Below are 21,532 nucleotides of genomic sequence, written 5' to 3' on the forward strand. Positions count from 1 at the left end.
CATCTATGGGGTAGCTTTTGTAATAGTATTCAGATCAAAACATAGTCTATCTTTGCTTTCTTTTTTCAGCAATATCGAAACATAGTTTTCTCTAAAAAATATCAAAATTTAATTTGTCACAACATAAAATCTCAAGAACCACTATTTAGTAATAAATTGATCTATAAACTTATCTTTTCTTTTTTCTCCCTAAAATCCCACCTTCAATTAATAACCTCTGAGATTGAATGTTTTTTTTTTCTTTGTCATAGTTAGCATTTTCCCAATAACTATATATGTAGCCCATGGCTGGTATCCTGTAATGATATCCAACAATTGCATAGTATGTACTATATAATATGTATAATCCCCTTTTATGATTTATTATCACTGCTCCTATAGACATTATCCTGTTCTCTCAAGTGCTTGGCATATTTGTTTGTTAATATATTCATATACATTTATACATTTTTTATATTAGAATGATGGAGACTGCTAACCATTTCATAGAAATGATAGAAAGGTGTGCATGTCAAACACTTGAGGAGGCACTTCCCAAGCTTTGAGTTGTAAGTTCCTTCCAAATGAAAGAGTGATGCAACCACTGGGCTATTGCCCTATCCATTGTTCTGACAATGTTTATTGTGATATGTTGCTGCTTTTTGCGATAAGTTCTCTTTTAAATTTTTTTGGTTGCAGACTCTGGTTGGCCCAAAATCTTCTGTTACTTAGTTCTCTTTATTGCATGTTTCTGCCTTTCCGATGTTCTTTCTTCAATTTTTTACAGCTCAAGTTTTGTTCTTGATTATCTAGAAAGGATAGATGGTTCATACTTCATTGTGTATACGCTGAATCTTTTCAATGTTTTCAGGGAGTTACTTTTCATATTACCTGCTTGCTTCATTCCCTTTCTGTTGGTATTATCTGCAGATACATGATGTTAGCTGCAGAATCCTCCTGGAGATTGATTCTTCTTCCTGTACTATTATGCTGAGCTTTCTTCAAATGACTGTGGAATGCTCACTAGGAATTTCTAGTACTCAGAGCTTCATTCTGGAGCGCACCGCTAGAATGGAAGCCATAAAGGAGATTTTAGATCTTCTCAGGTAGCTAATTTTCATGATTTTGTAAATAGTTCGTGGCCTTTTCATGTTTGGTGAGTGCTGCTGTGGCAAATGCCTTAATTTCTGTAGGGAGTTGTAAACGATCGTGACTTTTTCGAGCATATGATATATCTGGTTTTGTAGCTGAAGCATGCAAGGTTATTGAGGCCATAGACAAAAATCCTTCTTCCATGCTTTGAATAAAAATCTTCATGAAAGAAACTTCTGGAAGTCTGAGTTCTCTGTTAAATTGTATGAGAAACTGCTAATGGTTAAACTTTAATTAGAACAACCACAGCTGGGAATACTGAGAAAATACTGATTAAAGCAGTTTTGTGCTAATACTTTGAATTGTCACTGTATGGCATGCATAGCTTTTGCACCAGCAGTATACCTGCTAAATCATCTATTACGTGCATCAATTCTAGGTATGGTCCGTGTGTATGGTATTCTCATTTCTTTGTCCTGAAATTACATGTGAATGACCCATCATCATTTTTTTTCAGGGTCACTGTAAAGGCATGTGGAAGAAATAATTCATTATCACAAAGCACACAGTTAATCAGACTCCTCCTCAGTGTCATTTCATGCTTGCATGTTGAGCTACATAATCTATATCGTTCAAATGGAACCAATACTCCTGCTGCCAATCCTGGAATGGGAGATTCAAAACGGAATGGCTTATGGGATATGCAAATCATTGCATTTTCCATGATAGGAGATGCTTTATCTCGAACAGCATCTTCCATGCCGGCCAATTTATGGCAGTCTGTGGTTGAAGTGAGTATATTTTTCTCTGTTTAAAATTTGGTATCTGCAGTAATCATTTTCTCACTTTTTTCCTCTAACCAGGTTTTAAGAAAACTGATGGATTTCTTGGCATCGAAGAACTTGATTGTTGAAAACAATATCACGTCCAGGTACTTGTTATTTGATTTATTCTGCTAATGTTCTTATAATAACTGTGAACCAGAAAGAGTTTTATTGTATTGTTTTGCAGGTTCTACACCACTGTTTTTAACTGTCTGCATTTGGTTCTTTCAGAGCCAAAAGGTTCCCTTTCGGAGCATGTATGTCTATAGCTTCAGCTGTATGAATTGACTTTAGCATCATACCTAAAATTTTGCTTTCTGGGTATCTGACAATTAACATTCTTTATGAACATGGAAGGTAGCAGGTTTTGTGGCAACATTGCAGATGTTTTTTACGTATGGCCTTCCTAGTAGGTCTTCTTTGCCACCTGCGACCACTGGTTCAAAGGACAAATCATTTAGTTTTCCAGATATGAAGTCTGGACAATTGGAATTCAGACAAAGCGAACACGGTCGTTATAGACCCCCTCACCTACGCAAAAGGGAGGGGACTCGGATTAATTTCGTGGATGCTCCAAGTTCTTCAGATGGTGAGCCTTCAAAATACAGTTTTGCATCATCTGATTCAGATCATAGTGATAGTGATGGGCCTGTGAAGGAAGGTGATCGTTATCGAAGCTCCAAAGTTAGATTAGCTGCAATTGTTTGTATACAGGTAATGTTCTTGGCTTCTTGCTGATGCCTTGTCATCTTTATTTTTTGCCATTCTTAACTATATATCAGTCAACTTAACTTAGTGTTCTTGTATTAGTGTGATTGTGACTTATACTTAAGGACTTTAAAGCTATTCATGTGCTCTTAGTTGCTATTTCTTTACCTAAAGGACATATGTAACAGGAAATTTAGCTCCATTTTTGCTTTGATTATGTTCTCTAGTATATGTGGTTTTAGTTGCTCAATATCAAGGTCGGTTAGCAACTATATGAAACTTAGCCCTTAGACCGAACTGTTTTGATGTCTGGTTCATGGATCAAAAATTCAACTGCAATTCGGCTTATTGACCTGTTATACCATAAATAAATAAAATAAATAAATTACTGTGTGGGCAAACTTATATGACATCACGTCAGTCTTTTTTGGATGTAATGGTTATTATTCTTACATGTTTTTCCCCTTTTATTTGAGGTTGTAAGGTGGAGCACAATATAAAGTTCGTACAAGAGAGTCCAACTATTTTACAGTGTATCCATGCCTAACAAAATCTTTCATTTTGTATCTTTTTTTTTGTCCATGTAAGCGTAAATTGCATCTGCACCCACATTCAGAGAATAAGAATGCATCACTGGCGATATGTCCTCATAACCCTCATTTAGATGCAATGATGTAAGAATTCTATTAGTGACCTAAACCCACAAGTTATTGATGATGTAAGTTTACTTGCGGGTTCACTGGTTTTAGGTTTTAAGCAGGTTGCAGTCCTTTGTTTTAATATGAAGGCCAGTTTGAAGGCTGTGAAATATCTAATGAATTGTGCCCTGTTTGTGCTTAAATCATTAGTATTGTGTACCTCATGTTGCACAAGAAAGGGTTCGTAATGCAATGTAGATTTCTTTGATGAAATGCTATCTGTACCAAAAATTAGCAAGCTTTGTGACTACTTGTGAAATTTTTACATACAGTAATTATTGTGGAGAATGATTGTGATTAACTCGTTTAACTGATTGCATCTGTAAAGGATCTGTGTCATGGTGATCCAAAGTGGCTCACTTCTCTCTGGACACTACTTTTGCCTGAAAATGATGTACTACAACAAAGGTAACTTTTGATTCTATCTTTGATATTGCTAGCTTTCTTCCCTGCAGCTTTTCATTTTACTGACCATCTCCTAAATCATAAGGTATTTCTTACTTCAAACAGGAAGTATCAACCGACTCTGATGACATGCATGATCTTTGATCCTGTAATGAAGGTAAGTTTTCTAGAATTTGAGTGCTTGTGGTTTCAATTTTCCTTGAGTGTGCTTCCTAGTGCTTCTCATCTTCAACAGTTAAACCATGTTGTAGTTTGTATTTTTGTCTTGCAATATCAACAATTTTCCTGGAAGCTGAGCCCAATGTTTTTCTTAAGAATTGCAATATTGCAATGTCACAATAAATGCCTCCACTTGGAGGCCTGCATCAGTAACCTTCTTTTGCTGATTTTGCCACTATATGTAAGGTACATGCACTGCCTAACATCACAACAAGACTTGGTGTTCCATCATGCTTGTAATGCATTAATAATTCAATTATCATCTTCTAATGTTTTGATTTCTGATCTTTGTTCTGCATTTTTAGCTAACATTTTTTCCTTTTATTCAGATACGGATAGGATCAGCAACAACAATAGCTTCTATGCTGGATAAACATTCATCAGTATTATTGCAAGTAGCAGAATACAGAGATGCTTCTAAATGTGGATCTTTTACTACATTATCTAGCTCCCTTGGTCAAAAGTTAATGCAATTACATACAGGTACTTCATATTGACCTTTTGTTTTTTTTTTCCTGGATTAAGGAAATCTTTGAGATATTTTTCTGGATTATTTGTGGAAGTTCTTCCGAAGGAGAACTAAGATGAGCTCGCAATTTCTAATATTCTGGAGACACTACAGTGCTAGATAGCTTCCAGTGTGGTAGCATTATGGTGGTCGTGCAAATTAACATACACACACGCATACATACATATATTGATATATATACATGTATGTATAAAACCATAGCAATCAAGCATTATGTCTGGGGATGCATTGATAAGTCCTTATTCTCCAATCATGCCAATTAAGACTTTTGGCACTACTGCATCATTTTCAGATTCTTCCATCACAAATCCATCCTATGCTAACCATTGTCTTTTCCCTTCCTCAACCCTTATGTATACATTCAAGCACCTTTCCTTGTCAACGTGACCTCATGTAATTTGTTGCGCATGTGTGTGGGGTATACCAAATTGGTTCTCCATCAGTTCATCCTCAATTGATGTAATTTCTACACCTCAAATATGTCATCACTTGGGTTATCATTCTTATACCATGCATCCATCTCAGCATTCTTATTTCTGCTTTGTTTATCTTGTTTCTTAGCCAAATATTACAAAGAATATGGCACTGGAGTCCTTATTACCATTTTAAAATGTCTTCCTTAACCTGCAGAGGAATACATCGATCACAAACACCTAGAAGCACCTCTGCACTTCTTTTACCCAACTCCTATTAGATGTCTCTTCATTGATCTCTTTGTTAAGTTCCTTGATAACAACACAAATTACAATGTGATTTATCTTACCTGTCAATATTTTAAGGCTTTCCTTTGTACTTTTACTTTAGCATCAAATAATCTTTTTCTTGTTGGCTGGCGCAAAAAAATTGGTAGATGGTATACACAATGGTACAACTTCTAGGTGATAGGTAGTAAGTTCATTTATGATCAATACAAAGAGATATGGGTTTAGCGCTAGTCCTTGGTTTAAGGACACACAACTTATGTCTTGAAAGACATACTTCATGTACTTGTCAATGGTTTGGTTGTTGGATTTTTCGTATTTTGCATGTAATTTCAAAATAATTTTGAATTTAAGCAGAAAAAGTCAAGATTAAAACAATTTTAATCCTATGCATGCATAGATTAAAATCTTATACCTATTGATTTAGTTCATATGATGATAAATAAGACATAAAGCATTTGATTTCAGAGATTAAAAATTTATTTATAATCGAATCACATACCTGAATCGCAGAACTCCTCAAATCCGGATCTGTGGATGCCTTCAGGTTCTGATATAGCCGCGCACAAGTCCGGCCTCTACGGGTATTCACACGAGGCCTGATCTAATCAGAAGCTCTATATTCTCTCCGAGATGCTAGCTTCTTTGCAGAAAATGCTTTCTTGATAGTTGAACAAGATCTCCTTCATTCTCCAAGACAATCTCAAGAAGGAAAAAGACAAGGTGTAGAAATTATTCTCCTTATGCAATTGGATTATCTCATAAACCAATTAGACTTGATCTAATCAAATCTAAACCAATCTAAATTGAATCTAATTCAATTAGAGTTGAATTGAATCCCATAGCTCTATCAGATTAAGTCAGGCAGCAATCTAATTGCTAATTGATCCTCCTACAATTCACTAACACTTATTGAATATTTCAATTACAATTTTTATATTGGATTAATCATCAATCACATTGATGATTAAATCTTATTGTGATTTATAATCGCAACTCAATCATCTGATCAGTCAGAAATCTCTATTGTGTGTGACCCTATAGGTTCTATTTTGTCTGGTAGTGAGATATATCATGATCTCTATCATAGTATCCTTGAAATTTTTTTCAATAGATCGAAATGATTTCACTCTCACTCATCAAGGATTGTCGATCCAGAACAATCCTAGTGAGCTCTCACAATTCACCAGTGACACCTAGCAGTATGTAGTGGCAATTCAGCAGAATAAAAGTGATGAATCTTTAGATGCAGTTACCGTGTGATTCAGTCCCTCTATCGTGAGTTCCGATCAGATGGCAGGTAATGGATAAATCGTCAAACCTCAATATCGATCATATGATAGATTCAATTAGCTCGAGTCCAACTGTGATTCTCATTTTTTCATCAATCATACTACTATGGTCATAGACTTAAGGACTTAGCCTCTCAAATCTCATACTACTACTCCTTTCTGCTAAGGTTGATAAATCCTATTTAGATGTGCATCCTGTTCCCACAATGAATCAATTGTCGCCAACATCCACTATCAGGGCTCATTGAGGTAATATTTCTGTGCAGTCAAACTTCAGCAGCCTCACTGCTATAGTCATAGATTTAAGGACTCAACCTCTCAAATCTCATACTACTACTTTCTGCTGAGGTCGATAAATCCTATCTAGATGTGCATCCTGTTCCCACAATGGATCAATTGGCGCCAACATCCACTATCAGGACTCATTGAGGTAATATTTCTGTGTAGTCAAACTTCAGCAGCCTCACTGTGAGCAGTCGTGGCACCGCAGGTCAAAGGACTATTCACACAACTGCAGCATCGAGAAAGTCACTAACGAGTTAGCAGACATCCATGTGACTTTTCGTGTTAGTCACGCTTAGTACTAATTGTTCTCTAATAACGATGTGCACTATCGTTCTAGTGTCCCTACACTGCAGACTCGAGACTCATCTGTCCGAAGGAAGCGATTTGTGCACCAGTCTATCCGGATCAATCACCGTCTCCATGATGATCCTATAACCGGAAGCAATTTAGGAATTAATCACTAATGATATATGCCTTAAATTTTTAACTCTTTGAGAATATGTGTCATCATTTTATTAATTCCTTGGACGATTCATAGATACATATACAATATGAATGAAAATATATCGTCAAGTACAAAATCATATCGTAGAAATAGGATATGCATCAGCCAAGATTGGCTTCTAGGGCATACATCCATCATTAGTTACTCAGGTATGCATGTCCTCAGCATTTCAATATTCCATTTTTTTCACACCTGTCCTGATATCGTATCATTTGCTTTCTTAATGTCTTTCCATCTACCTAAGACGGCATTCTCCATTGTTTACCGTATATACAATGGTAAAACCAAATTAGTTACAGGGGATTGTCATCACTTTTCTTAGTTTTTATTAAACACCCTTTCATAATCAATTTGTGTTTAATAAGCTGAATGTCATGATAGCTGGTGCAGTTTTATATGTTCCCCTTTTCCTTGTGGATGTGTATCTTCTAACTCCCCTCAAGTCATTAAACATTTTTTTACTTGTGCATATCACTGGTTATGCAAACCAACAGGAGCAGCATGATTTCTCCCATTGTTTCCCAGGTATAAGTGGTATTCATTCTGTTTTACTGTCCTACTTTTTGCATAATCGTGAAGCTTTTTTTGTCAATTAGATAAAAGAGAGACCGGCCAAATCCCATATAATGCTTTTCCAACACAACTTCTTTAGTAGAATTCTTATTTGTGGAAATAGCTTTTCAATCTTTCTTCAATCTCTCTATCTTTCACCAAAATTCTATCATGACTCTTATTGGATGTAAATCTCAGATTGCCTCTCTTTTGTCCTTGTTCAATTATTACCTTCATACATTCTTCTTTTGTGTAGCTAATACATTATGCCGATCATTATTTGCTGATAGCTAATGTATTATATAGATCGTTAGCGGTACACAAAGCCTTCCTAACTTTTTTCTTTTTTCTTTTTTTTTTTATCTTAGTTTTTTCACTCTTTAAATTCTTGCAATGTGTCTCATTGCTTAGGATAAGCCTTATTTCCATAACTGCCTCTTGTTCCTTGCCAATCCACAGCGAATTATTTTTATGTGTTGCCTACGAGCCTCTGACTGCATGACTCTAGCACTTTTCTGAATACAACAGTCAGACTGTAATCCTACAGCCTACCTGGTTGAATTCTCAAGTAACAATTTCTTTTGTTTAATATTATATCTTTAAAGGATGTGTCTATCCTAAAGCATTTAGCTTTTCCATTTCTTTTCTTCTTGCACCTGAAGAATGCATGTAGAACCTACTATTATATGTTGTGTAGGTTATACCTTTTTTTCTTCATTTTTTGGTTCTTCTAATTTTTCCAGAAATGTTATACAGTTAAAATTGTTTTCATTATGATCCTGCCACATATTCTTGTAGACATTTGATTAAAGCTGAATTCAGCCGTTCAGCCTACATCCACAATGTTCATGAACATCTCTATAGTCTACAGTCAACATAGTCAAAATTCATAGCATCACTTTTAAAATCTTAATGAAATCTTGTTTCCTTTTATTTGGCAAAATTATATTTTATTTGAAGCATAGCTCTTCCAACCTGAGAGAGCAGCTAGAGGCTGGCCCTTCCAACCAGCAGAAGATAGATGTTGTGTGGTTAGGCTTCCTCTTGGTATTCGCTCACAGTCTTTGCATGTCTCTTTCTTTCTTTTTCATAGGAAAAAACAGTTCAAATGATGAAATATAATATTCTCTCATAATGCAAACCTCAGCTTCATATCCCATTTTAAAATGTTTAACTTTTCCTTAGTAGATGTGCTACTGGAGTTGTTTATCATTTTGCACACACATAACTCCCCCCCCCCTCCCGACTCCCCCGAAACAAAAAAACAAGGACAACGACAAAAAAATGCCACAAAAACTCTTTAACTAGTTTAGAATATTGAATTTTATTCTTCAATTGAAAATAATTAATGAGCATAAGCACTGAGTTCTTTATTCTAGCTACAACATCTATATTTAATTATGTATCCTCCACCACTTATTGATCTTTATGCTGCAGGTTTATTGTACTTAATACAGCGTGAAACTCATAGTGGATTGCTCACTTCACTGTTTAAAGCCCTCATGATCCTGATATCTGCTACACCGTATGATTCAAACTCTGTATTTGATTTCAACATATGTGCTTTTCCGTTATAAGCACTAATTATAATATACTCACACCGCATATTTCATATGATATGATGGAATGGTGGTAGCCCCTTTTTTTCCCAGTCAGTAGTGTTTATGCCTACAAAGACAAACAAATTTCTTATACCTTTTGACATTTGCTGAGATCTCCTGCAACCTTCTTTTGGAAGACCTGCTTTGGTTTTTTTGCCTTTCTAAACTGTCAGTGCTGTTATTTATGGACTCTGTTTTCCTTCTCTTTACTGGTTATGTTTAACAAACAGGTATGCTCGAATGCCTGGAGAGCTGCTGCCCACAGTTATTGCATCTCTGCATACTAGGATAATGGAGAACCTTGCTTCAGAAAATGAAAATATTGGTCTTCTGGTTAGTTCTGTCTGATTTTCATGTCAGAAAATTCTTGATTATGTTACTTACGTATCTCATGCCTTTTTGGCAGCTTAGCTATCTTAGTTGCTTGGGCACAGCACTTTCTCAATCACCTCCTTCATTACATGTCTTAAAATTGCTTGAAGAAGATGCTTCAAGAGGTTAGCTTACCTTTTGAAATCATTACTGTTGAGAATTCTCCATTGCAAAATTATTTGGTGTTGCTATGGGTTAATATTTGGTGCAATTAGGCTGTTTTATTATCTTTGTTGGCAATATATGCTGTAATCGTAGCTTTGTAAGGTTGTGATAATTTTAATTACGTATGTAAGATTTTGCTATCCATATGTGCCTATGCCATTTGCCTGGTTGTTTTTGCTGAAAGGAAGCTTACTAAAACCTCGACATTACAGTATTTTGTGACAGTCATTCCCAGGAACTTCTTCTGTTAAATATCCAAAAATTAGACCTATATATTGGCCACTTCCAAGTTGCATTTATTTCCTGGATATATTTCTTTTTCCCTTTGAGTTAAGACTTTTCCCAAGCATTATGTATCGCCTTGTCCTCCTTCACTAAGGTTGGTTTGTAAAAGATTTAGGCGCTGGTGTGTACTTATGTATCATTTTATGTCAAGGTAGACATGGTAAGGGATATGTGCCTCTTGATTGAGCATAATTGACCCATTTATGGCTACAAGCCCTAGGACATCCATGCATCTGGCATAACCTGGCATGGTATGCTACCCTACCATGTCACTCCATGACCAGCACAGGTGCAGCATGCAGTGTTTTGGTTCTTGTACTCCAAAACACATCAAGCGAGAAAAGGGAATGGGAACAGGAGTGCAGGGTCAAGATTCTAAGGAGGGTGCTAATGTGCTATCAATTTAGAGCTGCTCACAATTCAGATGGCAGAGCAACAGGATGGAAGTGCTTGTTTTGAACAGGCTAGGTACCATACTTTAGATATTTCTATGAATTTAAGGAGCATAATTACGAACTACAGTTTGAAGTTACATACTTGCATTTGACTTGTAATTGTAGTGATAATGGAAACTGTTGAAATTGACACACTGGTGGAGTAAGTATTATGGTATTGTTTGTTTAAGTCTGGTATTCTCAGCTTCTAGAAGGTTCCAAAGCTTCCAACATGAAAAATGAATCAGAAATGATTCCTTCTTATATCTAGTCTGATAATTAATCTAACTTTTGTTTGCTTTGGTAGAGTTATGGTAGTTTGTTTACTCAAACGTTTGAAAGTTGCTTTAGTCATAACCAAATGACTTAACATGGGAATTTTAGTTATCTGTGGCAGCCTGTTTGCATGCACATATGGTATTACTCATGCAGTTGTGCTAATACGGGCCTATTTGAATACATATTGCTGGACTTCATAATTATACTGTGCATTTGGAATATGATTTACATAGAAGCACTGAACTGTATGCTCTTTAGGCAACTTCACTGAAACAGCTCCTTTGTCTTTGTATATTTTAATTATTTGCCATTTTCCATTTTGTTTTTGATAGTGGCTCTTTACTTGAAACATGAAAATTGATTATGTGCTATTTTTATATATTTGAATTTTAACATTATTTCCTAATATATTTTAGTTATGTATAAAATTTCCAGTATGTTTGGCAGAAAATTCCAGAAGCATCAATTCTTTTTTAAACATGTTTCTGTCATAGTGAAAAGATATAAGCTTTTGATTGCAAAAAGAAAAAAAGAATTTAAATGAGCAAAACTTGGGATTCCTAACTTTCATCGGTGCATTGGTGGGAGTTGGAGAAAGATTATTAAGACTTGTAATGAGCAACAGTGGAACCTGACTCTAGTCTTCATGCAGGTCATACTCAACGAGTATCAAGCGTACCTTTGCTTTTATTGCAATTATCGGAGAGGGGAAGGAGTCCAGCAATAAGATTTGAGGCTCTCCAGGTATAATATTGATGTTAATTGTGCTAAAAGGTTCTATACAATTTGATTTAAACATAACTTGTAAAAGATACTTGAGGAGAATGTTGAATACAATTGTGCTTCTGTGGATGAAGTAAAACTTGAAACAACTTTGTATGCAGGTAATTATTTCAAGAGATATTTGTAGTAAGGATTTTTAAAAAGATAATTAGTATTCTACATCTCTCTAAACATTATGTTTTATAGAATATTATGTGAGGGATGGCAACTTTATTTAGCCTTCACTTTTGTTCTACTGTTACGATGCAGCTTACACCTTAATGCAACATAGTGGTAATTTATTGGACAACTTTAGTAGATTCATTTTTATTTTTGTGATTTCATATGCTCTACCTCCTCATACTAAAGCTACAATTGAGAGACAATCAGAAGTCCTTGAGGGTTTCAGTGAGAGTGGGTTGGATTAAAAACCAAGTGGCAAGTTTGTTAGAACCTCAACAACATTTCCTTTTCATTTAATCTCTTTTCATAGATTCATTTTATTTGAATGAAATTCTCTGACCCAGCCTATCATACCACATCAATGAAACTAACAGTGAATGATGAGAGTTGATATTGATAATATAATTCTTAATGGTGTTGAAACTGGATCTTGATCCGAAGAAAACGTAAAGGGAAAAGAGTCATGCGAGGATCTAAAAAGCATTAATTTGTATCTTGAAGGAACAAAATTTTGTCCAAACTAAAAAAAGCAAGGTTTTCAAAAAAGGTGGTGTTACTAAATGAGCAGCTAAGGTTTGCCGAACCAATAATGGAGGGCGTATCAGCCACAACCTGTTCGGTTTAGTACAGATCCATACCATGCCATTCTAGGTGTACCGACACAAGGAGAGTTAGAGAGAGGGGGAGAATGAGAAAAGGAGATAGGAAGGGCAAGGAAAACCCTAACCCTAACTCGAGCTAGTGAGAGGGAGTGAGGGAGAGGGACTTATCGGAGGGAACGCAGGTGGCGGCTGCAAGGTGGGGATGAATCGATAAGCGGGCTGTGGGTGGTTTAATAGTTGGGGAGGAGGGGGTTAAACAAGCCAGCCTTGTCTCATTTTAATAGCTTGAATCATGCAGGTCACTGGCTAGTCTGCTTCGGTATGCCCCAAACTGGTTGGTTTAGTACGGTTTGGCAAACCATGTGAGGAATTGTTATAGTAATCTAACTATTATAGATTTCTGATTCTATCCCAGTTAGGATAGAACTAACATTGATGTATCCAAAATTACCCTTATAAGAGGATGTTACACATTCTGAATTAATGTGAAATACCATGTTAGAACATGTACATTGATAATTCTGCAAAGGACACTGTATTTCATCTATGGTTTCCTCAACTTCGAGTGAAGTAAGCTTGCATTGACACTTGGTGTACATATTAACCTTTTGTTGTGGTTGCAGGCCCTGAGAGCAGTATCTCACAACTACCCCAACATAGTAAACAGATTCTGGGAACAAATTTCAGCTACTGTTTATGAATTGCTGCAAATACAAATTCTTGATGATTCTAGCTCTGAATTTGTTGGTTTGTGTAAGGGCGAAATTGGCAAAACCTTAGGGTCAACCATGGAGAGATGCATTATGGCTGGTATCAAGGTATATTCTTTGCTCCAGCTGTATAGTGTTACTAACTTAAATCTCAATACATAGTATCATATCCTAAGGGTGCATTTGGTTCATGACTGGAATCAAAATCGGAATTGAAATGGATTGGAATGGGAATTAGAATGGCCATATTTCTCAACATGTTGGGTTCATAACTGGAATTGGAATTATAATGGGATTTGAATATTAGGGTAGAGTCGGGATTGGGTTTTGGAGGGTTGCAGTATATTCCCATTTCTCCTTGGAATCAGAATGGAAATGCAACTCTCCCCAACCAAATGGCTAGAATAGGAGTTACTCATTCCCATTTCCATTCCACAGCCCAACTCCCACTCTCCGCCAACCAAACATGCCCTAAATTCATTGTTGCATCTTACATTAGATATTTGCTGCAAACCATCTATCTTTCTATCCAGCCATTTGGAAACCTTGTATATGATCATTAGATATTATATGTGCTAGAAATGTGAACTATATGACTTATATAATAAATTGTAAAACAATCATTGGTAATCAATAACCAATGAAATGGTATACTAATATATCTGGTTTTTTATGAGGTTGCAAGTTATTCTGTGTTATGTATCCAACCACTAAGTACAGTAGTTCATCCTGCCATCTTGGGCACATCTAACACACTTCCAACATGTTTAAACTCATGAGGATAGGTGTTCTCAAATGTCAAAGTATTCTTTTGCATAAGACTTGTGTATTTATAATCGTTATAATTATTTTTCTTTTTTTGAGGGAACGGGAGGCTAAGCGATTCAGAAAATTAATCAGTATAATAATTTTCATTGAGTGTTGACAATTGATTGTGGACACCAATTTCTAATACAGAGATCTTTAAGTGCTCATATGCACACTTTTTTGTGCACTTAAAAGTCCTGTTTGTTGAGTTTGTCAGGCGAAAGAAACTTCAACTCTGAAATACCGCTAATAGTTTGTTTCAAGAATCAGAGTGGTACCTATACTTGTATTGGTGTACCTTACTGGTATGTTGCAGATGGGTATCATACAATACTGTACCGCAACACAGGATTGCCTTTGGATTCCAGCACTAGAACAGTGAGCTGTGTGACATGTATTGTTTTGGTACTGTACCAAGGTGTGTGCCGGTCTGGTACAGTACATCCAATACACACCAATATGTAGCTGATACTTAAATCCTTGGTTTAACTTAGTTGCTGGCTATTCTAATATATCTCAACTGACATTGCATCCTTCCTTGCTATACATGCATTACGGCTGCAGTCTGCAAACTCCGGTATACCTTCCTCTTGTTACACTTAGTTATGGTGGATCGCATCTATTTTCAAATTTTCCCCAATAAATCTTGATTGTTTGTTTCTTCTTTCTCCTTGCTGTTTGTATATGTTGTTAAAGGCACAATACATTACAGTACGGGATTTGACTAAACATCACGGAACGCTCATGTACTCCACTCAACTGGTCAACACGCTCCAAATAGCTCTGGTCACTTTCAAGACCCATCTATTTCCTATCTCCAGATTGGTACCCTCCGAAGATGTTTTGCCATGTCTGAGTGAAGAGCTTCTGGCAAGGTATTAAAGGAGCGGTTCTCTAGATTCAATTCCTGCGTATGATGGTGCTTGGCCTGTTTGTCACAGGCTAGGAGGGACGAATGCTTTCTATCAAGTGCGCCGTTTCTTTCTTGATCAATGTATGGAATGTATTGAGCCAGGGTGTCATCATTCTTTGAAAGAGTAATCTCCTTCCTTTCCTTCTCTGACCGATCAAGATAGCTTGTAATTCATTGATCTGAGGGATGAGATATAGTATCTATCTCAAAACAACTCTGAGATTGCGTATAATTGTGATGTTCCTACAAACGTGCGGCCTTCCTTTGAGACTGACTCCATCTTCCCACCACGTTGTAGCAGGGCGAAAATCCGGTTATTTGTCTTGACTTCCATCATGTTTCCTTCAGGGTTTGAATCTGTATATACATAGCATAAAAACAAAGCAAAACAAAATTTTCCTCTGGATTACAGTATTTACAGCCTTAATATCACATAATTTAAACTTCAAACAAAATAACCATTTGATATATAGGCTGACTACTCCAACAACTTCAGTGTAATTCACAATTTCATTATCTTTAAACTCATTTTTACACATGAACTTTTATTATTCTCCTTCGGCTAATTTGAATCGTCTTGTACATTTCATTCTGATTAAACAGAGCTTAGTATATCCTGGACCAAAGAATGCCGTACCGAGCCGAACCGTCCAATACGGGGTGTGCCGAACCATCCCGGCGAAGAACCGAGACGGTTCCGGCGTGCAAAACGGCACATGCCGGTGCCGAGGAAGAAAAAGAGAGAAAGAGAGAAATAGAGAGAGAGGGAGGAAGGAAGAAAAAGAGGGAGAGGAATCCATCGGAGGGGCCGCCGGAGGGCAGCCATGGCCGTCAGGCGGCGGAAAGGGGCTCCCGCGGCTCTGCGCGGGGAGCAGGGGCGATCCGCCCTTGTTTCTCGAGCTTTTTTTAAAAAAAGTCTTTTCAAAGTGAAGTCGGCATGGGTCACTTTGCCGGCAAAACCCATGCCGACTTCACTTTGAAAAAGCTTTTTTAAAACAAAGCCCCGAGAAATAGGGGTAGATCGCCCCTGTTCCCCATGCGGAGCTGCGGGAGCTCTTTCTGCCGCCCGACAGCCACGGCTGCCCTCCGACGGATTCCCTCCCTCTTTTTCTTTCTCGCTCCCCCTCTCTCTCTCTATTTCTTTCTCTCTCTCTTTTTCTTCCCCGGTTTGTCCGTGTTTTCCTTCGTCGGTTCGGAACGGAACAGAGGCTTGCCGTACCGTTCCGCCGGCCGGCCGATCCGGCCACCGGTACCGGTTCTGCCAACCTTGTCCTGGACTATTGCAATCAGGTTCTGTCCACATTTCTTCTTAATGTATAGCCATGTAATTCTCACTTGCTTTTACTAGCATATAAAAAAATATTGACATGTCTATCTGTAGTTTTCATCATGAATTTTGAGCTACTTTTGTGTCAGCAATGTCTAAATGCAGTTGTGCAATTTTTGATAAATGAAATTTAGAAATGAATGTGTCAAACAGATGATATCTGATGATGGATTTTTATGAATTAGGTAAAAGATATTTTTACTTGTTCAAATATTCTTCAGCAAGATGCTAGAAACTTCTTTTAAATTGAATTTATTATGGTTGTGCCTATGTCTACAAAATACATGTATCGCAGTGTACAACATCAAGTCTTGACATACACTGGCACTGAAGGATATGCAAGTTTCTTAAACCATCTTTGACTGACATGCTACAGTGCATTTTTATGTAGTGGTTTGCACAATACATGATACTCTATTCTAAATCATAGAAATCCACAAACTATCTTATGTTTGAATCATGTGCACTAGCTATAGATATTCTCTGACAACATAATCTGGAAGGGATGGTTTTACCATAATGCAAGTTAAGCAAATCAAATCCTATGATATGAAACTGACTTGTGATTTAGGTTTTGGATGAGTGTCTTCGTGCAGCATCTGGATTTAAAGGAGCAGATGACCTTCTAGAATGCAGACTACAAGACATCCAACAGATATCTGATTCTTCTAGAAGGAAAAGGATTTCATCTGCCCCTTCATATGAACTTGATGGTCTTGAGGCATCAAGCAGTTATACAGCAGATTGTCAATCTGGGTGTGAGCAGTGGAATGGGATGATTGAGAAGCATCTACCTAAGTGTTTGCCACATGCTTCTCCTATGGTATGTTATAATGTTGCTGACTCATCTTTTTTATTTTTTTTATTCATCTTTTAAGACATCACATTCTTTAGATACCACTTCTATGCTTAGATTTGAGTCCAACTAAACCAAGTAGCACTCCTATTTGCAGAATGGGCATCAACCGTCATTTTTACATTCTTGAGCTTGTCCTTATGTCACTTTGTTGTGTTTGGAGATTATTAGGAATATACTTGAAAGGGCATAGGACAAATTCAATCTTTGTAATCTGTTGTTCAGTTCTTATGACATTGTGAAGATGATATTCAGATGAGAATGAGTAATACAAATTACTCAGTGCAGGCCTATCCTTGTTTTTCTGTTCATGTACTCAAAATAGCTGCTAGTCTCCACATTGTGCACTGCTGTTGACTGGTACAAAAATCTGGAAATATTTACAGTTGTTGACTGTATGCTGGTTATTTGCTAGTGCCACTGGATATCATGCATCATATAGTCATACCCATGTATGAATTTTTGCTTATGATGGTTTGTGATTTTTTGATTTATTAATCTAAGCTGCCATACAACTGTTTGCACCATTTCATGATGGTAGAGTGGGGGCTAGGGACTCAGAATGACTTGAAGAAGTATTTGTAATTCTGCCAAGTGTTGGGTGCATCTTGAGGAAGTCTTCAAAGTTCAGGAAGTGAGAATGTGAGACATTAATAAGGAAAAACCAGATTACATCTGTGGATGGACATAAGTCAGCTGAATCCACATTCAGTCCAGATTAGGGAATTTAATTTCAGTATGTAGGAAGCAAATGCATTATTCATCATTTAGTCATTTAAAAATAGTGAAGATGTACTTAAAGTCCAGAGATGAATTGCCACTTAATTTGCGTGTGGATTTTTAAAAAATTTCCTCTGAAATCTGACCTCAAATAGTTGTGACATGGCTTGGTGGTTATGGTTATGTTTTTCTTAAAGTTGTGCTTTTATTACTTCAGGTGAGGGCAGCATCAGTTACATGCTTTGCAGGAATGACTTCTGCCGTTTTCTTCTCTCTCACTGAGGACAAACAAGAATTTGTTATTTCTTCAGCTGTATGTTCAGCCAACTTGGTGGCTTAGGTCTAGTGACAGTTGCAATGAGCTGTTTCTTAACAGAAGTTAGACAATAAGAATATGTGGCTAAATAGCCAATTATATATCCTGTGTAGGTTACTGCAGCAGTCAAAGATGCAGCTCCATCTGTCAGATCAGCCGCTTGCAGGGCCATTGGTGTCATTGCATGTTTCTCACAAATTGTTTCTCGGTATTTTTTTCAACTTGTTTTAGATTTTGAGAATCCATGAGGTTAACTCTATTAATCGATCTACGGATTCATTTGTGAACAATAATAATCAGAAGAGTTCCTCTTTCCAGGTCAAGGATGCTTAATGACATTATTTGTGCAGCTGAGTTCAACACACATGACCCCCTAGCCTCAGTATCTAAACCCTCCCTTAACACTGTTGCTTTTCTATTATTCTTAGATATTAACTCATAGACTTCTTTCATTTTCGTCGGATACTTCATTCAGGTTCGTATTACAGCCTCCTGGGCATTAGCAAATATATGTGATTCTTTTCGCCACAAAGCAACCGAATTGTGCTTGGAGAACTCAGCAGGTAGTTTAGCAAGCACTGACCTGGTTTTGCTAGTTTTTATAGTTCGGGCTCATATGTCCTTAATTCTCAAATGCAGGTGAAGTTACTGATTCCAGGCACATATCTCTTTTAGTAGAGAGTGCTTTGCGGTTAACCAAGGATGGTGATAAGGTGAGGAGATTAAGATAGAATTGTATCATCTAATGCACTTACTTGGTCATTGCAATATGTAACTAAACAATAAAGGGATTCATAAAATGAGAAAACAACTGCTAGCCACTAAAACCTAGTAGCTGAACTCTTCTGCTGAGACTTCTGTACTTGCTTCAGAATCTTGCCTCCTCTCTTGTTCCTGTGTTCGCTTCCCTATGCTTTTTGCCCCATCTTCAGCAAAAGATATTTCATCTCTACAGTTTACCAAAATTAAAGATGATGAACAATGCATCCTAAGCTCAATTTCTGTACAACTACTTTCATCTCTATATTTTTGCATCAATATGCGTACCATGAGAAAAAATCCACTCAAATGTTTCAACTGCTCTCACAAGAAGTTCATATATACATCACCATCCAACAATTTCAGTCTACATGTTTCACCCCAGAAACTTTTGGTGTTTTAGCTTATTTGCGGTCAAATTCTTCTCATCATTTATTGGTTGTGGCTCTCTCATTATGCAAGGACAAATAGGTTTTCTAATGACCATCATCTTGCATACCAATCATCTATCATCTTGTTAAAGAACAAAGGTCCACTATGTAATATGATGCTCCATACCATTTCATTAGTACCTCTGTAAAAGGACATAATGGGAAAAGTTTACCAAAAGAATATTTGGACTATGCTGTTGGGCATGGCTTGAGGAGGTTGGCCATCTTTACATGTCCCCTTAGAAATAATGGATGTCTTACTTCCACCACCAAAAATGCCCTGAAAATAGCCACCAATGATTGGAGGACCATTAGTAAGCATCTTGGTTTGACCGTTTGAGTATTGAAGATGTAATCTTAATATACCGTAACTTTGGTATAATCTGGTAGTTTCTTCTAAATTTCAAGTATGATTGGTGCAATCTTGTATCTCAAATGCGGCATTGCTTGATTCCTTTCTTTTGTCTGTGCCCAAGATTTATTTGCTGGTTCGAGATGGACAACCTTGGAACTCTATACTGTGGTGTTCAAACTATTTAGGTGACTTAAGGCAAGATACATAGCCTAAGTGCCGGTGCATCTGGCTTAATTTAGAACTTCTTCATTTTGCGTTCATACTATATTTAATAATGTAATATTTTGACAAGCCTCATGTCATCTGTTGTGAACATTATATTCATATATTGTATAGGTGGTTAACAATAAGGAACATTTCTCAGAATATACTAAAATTAGTAAAATCTATTACCAAGCAGTTATAACTTATTGCCGTTTTGTTAGCTCATATGGTAGAAGATTGTTTAGCTTCTTTGGTGGTCCAACTAGCTGGAGGTTGGAACTTGGGTCTAGGATTTCAAATTGAAAAAGTCTGGGATGCTTATTTAAAGTAATACGCATTTGAATGGACCTCAAAAGAAAGCTGTATTGCATTATATGCACATGCATACTGGTATGGATGGTTGCACATGCTGACACATGTATATAAGCCTCCAAGCATCATGTTTTGTCCATCTGTTGGCATGCATAAACACATGCACACATGCAATGGCATGCAGGCATGCTGCATGCTGGTCCACGCTGACCTGCAAGTACTGCACTTAACTTACGTGGCCATTTGTGTATATTATTATAAAAATAATTGAAGGATATATGGAGCATTGTTGTAATGAGTGATAACAGAGGCACCTGAGCAATCATCTTGGTGGTAAGACGAACGTAGAATGACCAGACAGCCCTTTCATATATGATATGGGCACCTGCTTAAGCAGGTAGGGAACATCTGGGTCCTATTATTATTATTATCATCGTTATTATTATATGTGCTTTAGATAGATAACCACTTCGTGATAAATCGCTGCTAATATATTGCTCACCATCCCTGACAGACACCCAAGGATTTAGGAAGCATGCACGTCATGGCTGTCTGAACAATAGTTGCCTATGGTTTACAAACTTGTACACTGCATAGGCAAATCCCCAGACACCTAGCAAACCTACCAAAACAACAGTATGCTATATATCCTTGAATAGTTCACAATATTAGGGATCTTTGTTTGATTAAAAGTCAGTTGATGAGAAAACGTTGTCTTATGGTAGTTCTAATATACCTGAGTACAACGCTTTGTGGACTCATGAAATTTAGAAGAACATATTAGTTCTCAAAGTTGTTTTTTTTTTTTCTTGTGCACTTTCGCATCTCTTTTTTTGTATTCTTCTTCCTTTTTCTTCCTGTTTCCTTTACCATCTTTATCTTATACGAAATCTGCATCAAATAGTAGGGAAGCAAGTTCTGATGTACCTTAAACCCTAAACCCTCAAACAGAAAAGGTTCTATCTTCAAGGCAAGGGTAAGTCATTATTCTTTTCCATAAGAATGAACAATTGAATGTGTTGAGGGAATTAAAATAAAAGCTAAGTGGGTACAAATTTGAGAAGTGCTTATCATTCTTGGTATTCCTTTTGAGGAAAATTGATATTCTCCAAAAAATTGTTTTATTATGGAAGTAAAGCCATATGCTTCTCATTTTTCTGTAATTGAAAAGTATGAAAAAAAAATTCTACTTCAAGATGTTCTGAGCCAATAGATTCATATAAAGAGCTAAAGAAGCCCTTTCTATAATGTGCATTAACCCAGTGGTAAAATAAAAAATGGTCTACATTATCCCCATGATGTTAATAAAGATACAGATGATATGCTTCCCAAAGTAATAAGATATGAAGA

At 36.8% G+C, this 21,532-nt stretch overlaps 1 protein-coding gene across 1 annotated transcript in view; it reads left to right on the forward strand.

Moving 5' to 3' along the window:
- Positions 1 to 21,532, forward strand: part of LOC105054721 (uncharacterized) — a 32,114-nt gene that overhangs the window by 4,645 nt on the left and 5,937 nt on the right. Inside the window, exons 3-21 of the mRNA XM_010936291.4 lie at positions 910 to 1,085; positions 1,589 to 1,862; positions 1,935 to 2,002; positions 2,083 to 2,152; positions 2,253 to 2,609; positions 3,630 to 3,709; positions 3,812 to 3,863; positions 4,255 to 4,408; positions 9,227 to 9,314; positions 9,621 to 9,723; positions 9,797 to 9,887; positions 11,578 to 11,669; positions 13,096 to 13,290; positions 16,801 to 17,052; positions 18,023 to 18,118; positions 18,235 to 18,329; positions 18,440 to 18,503; positions 18,597 to 18,684; positions 18,761 to 18,834. Coding sequence (XP_010934593.1) covers positions 910 to 1,085; positions 1,589 to 1,862; positions 1,935 to 2,002; positions 2,083 to 2,152; positions 2,253 to 2,609; positions 3,630 to 3,709; positions 3,812 to 3,863; positions 4,255 to 4,408; positions 9,227 to 9,314; positions 9,621 to 9,723; positions 9,797 to 9,887; positions 11,578 to 11,669; positions 13,096 to 13,290; positions 16,801 to 17,052; positions 18,023 to 18,118; positions 18,235 to 18,329; positions 18,440 to 18,503; positions 18,597 to 18,684; positions 18,761 to 18,834 — 2,469 coding nt within the window. The remainder of the gene's footprint in view (positions 1 to 909; positions 1,086 to 1,588; positions 1,863 to 1,934; positions 2,003 to 2,082; positions 2,153 to 2,252; positions 2,610 to 3,629; positions 3,710 to 3,811; positions 3,864 to 4,254; positions 4,409 to 9,226; positions 9,315 to 9,620; positions 9,724 to 9,796; positions 9,888 to 11,577; positions 11,670 to 13,095; positions 13,291 to 16,800; positions 17,053 to 18,022; positions 18,119 to 18,234; positions 18,330 to 18,439; positions 18,504 to 18,596; positions 18,685 to 18,760; positions 18,835 to 21,532) is intronic.

This window comes from Elaeis guineensis, chromosome 12, assembly GCF_000442705.2.
Source record: "Elaeis guineensis isolate ETL-2024a chromosome 12, EG11, whole genome shotgun sequence".
Lineage (NCBI taxonomy): Eukaryota > Viridiplantae > Streptophyta > Magnoliopsida > Arecales > Arecaceae > Elaeis > Elaeis guineensis.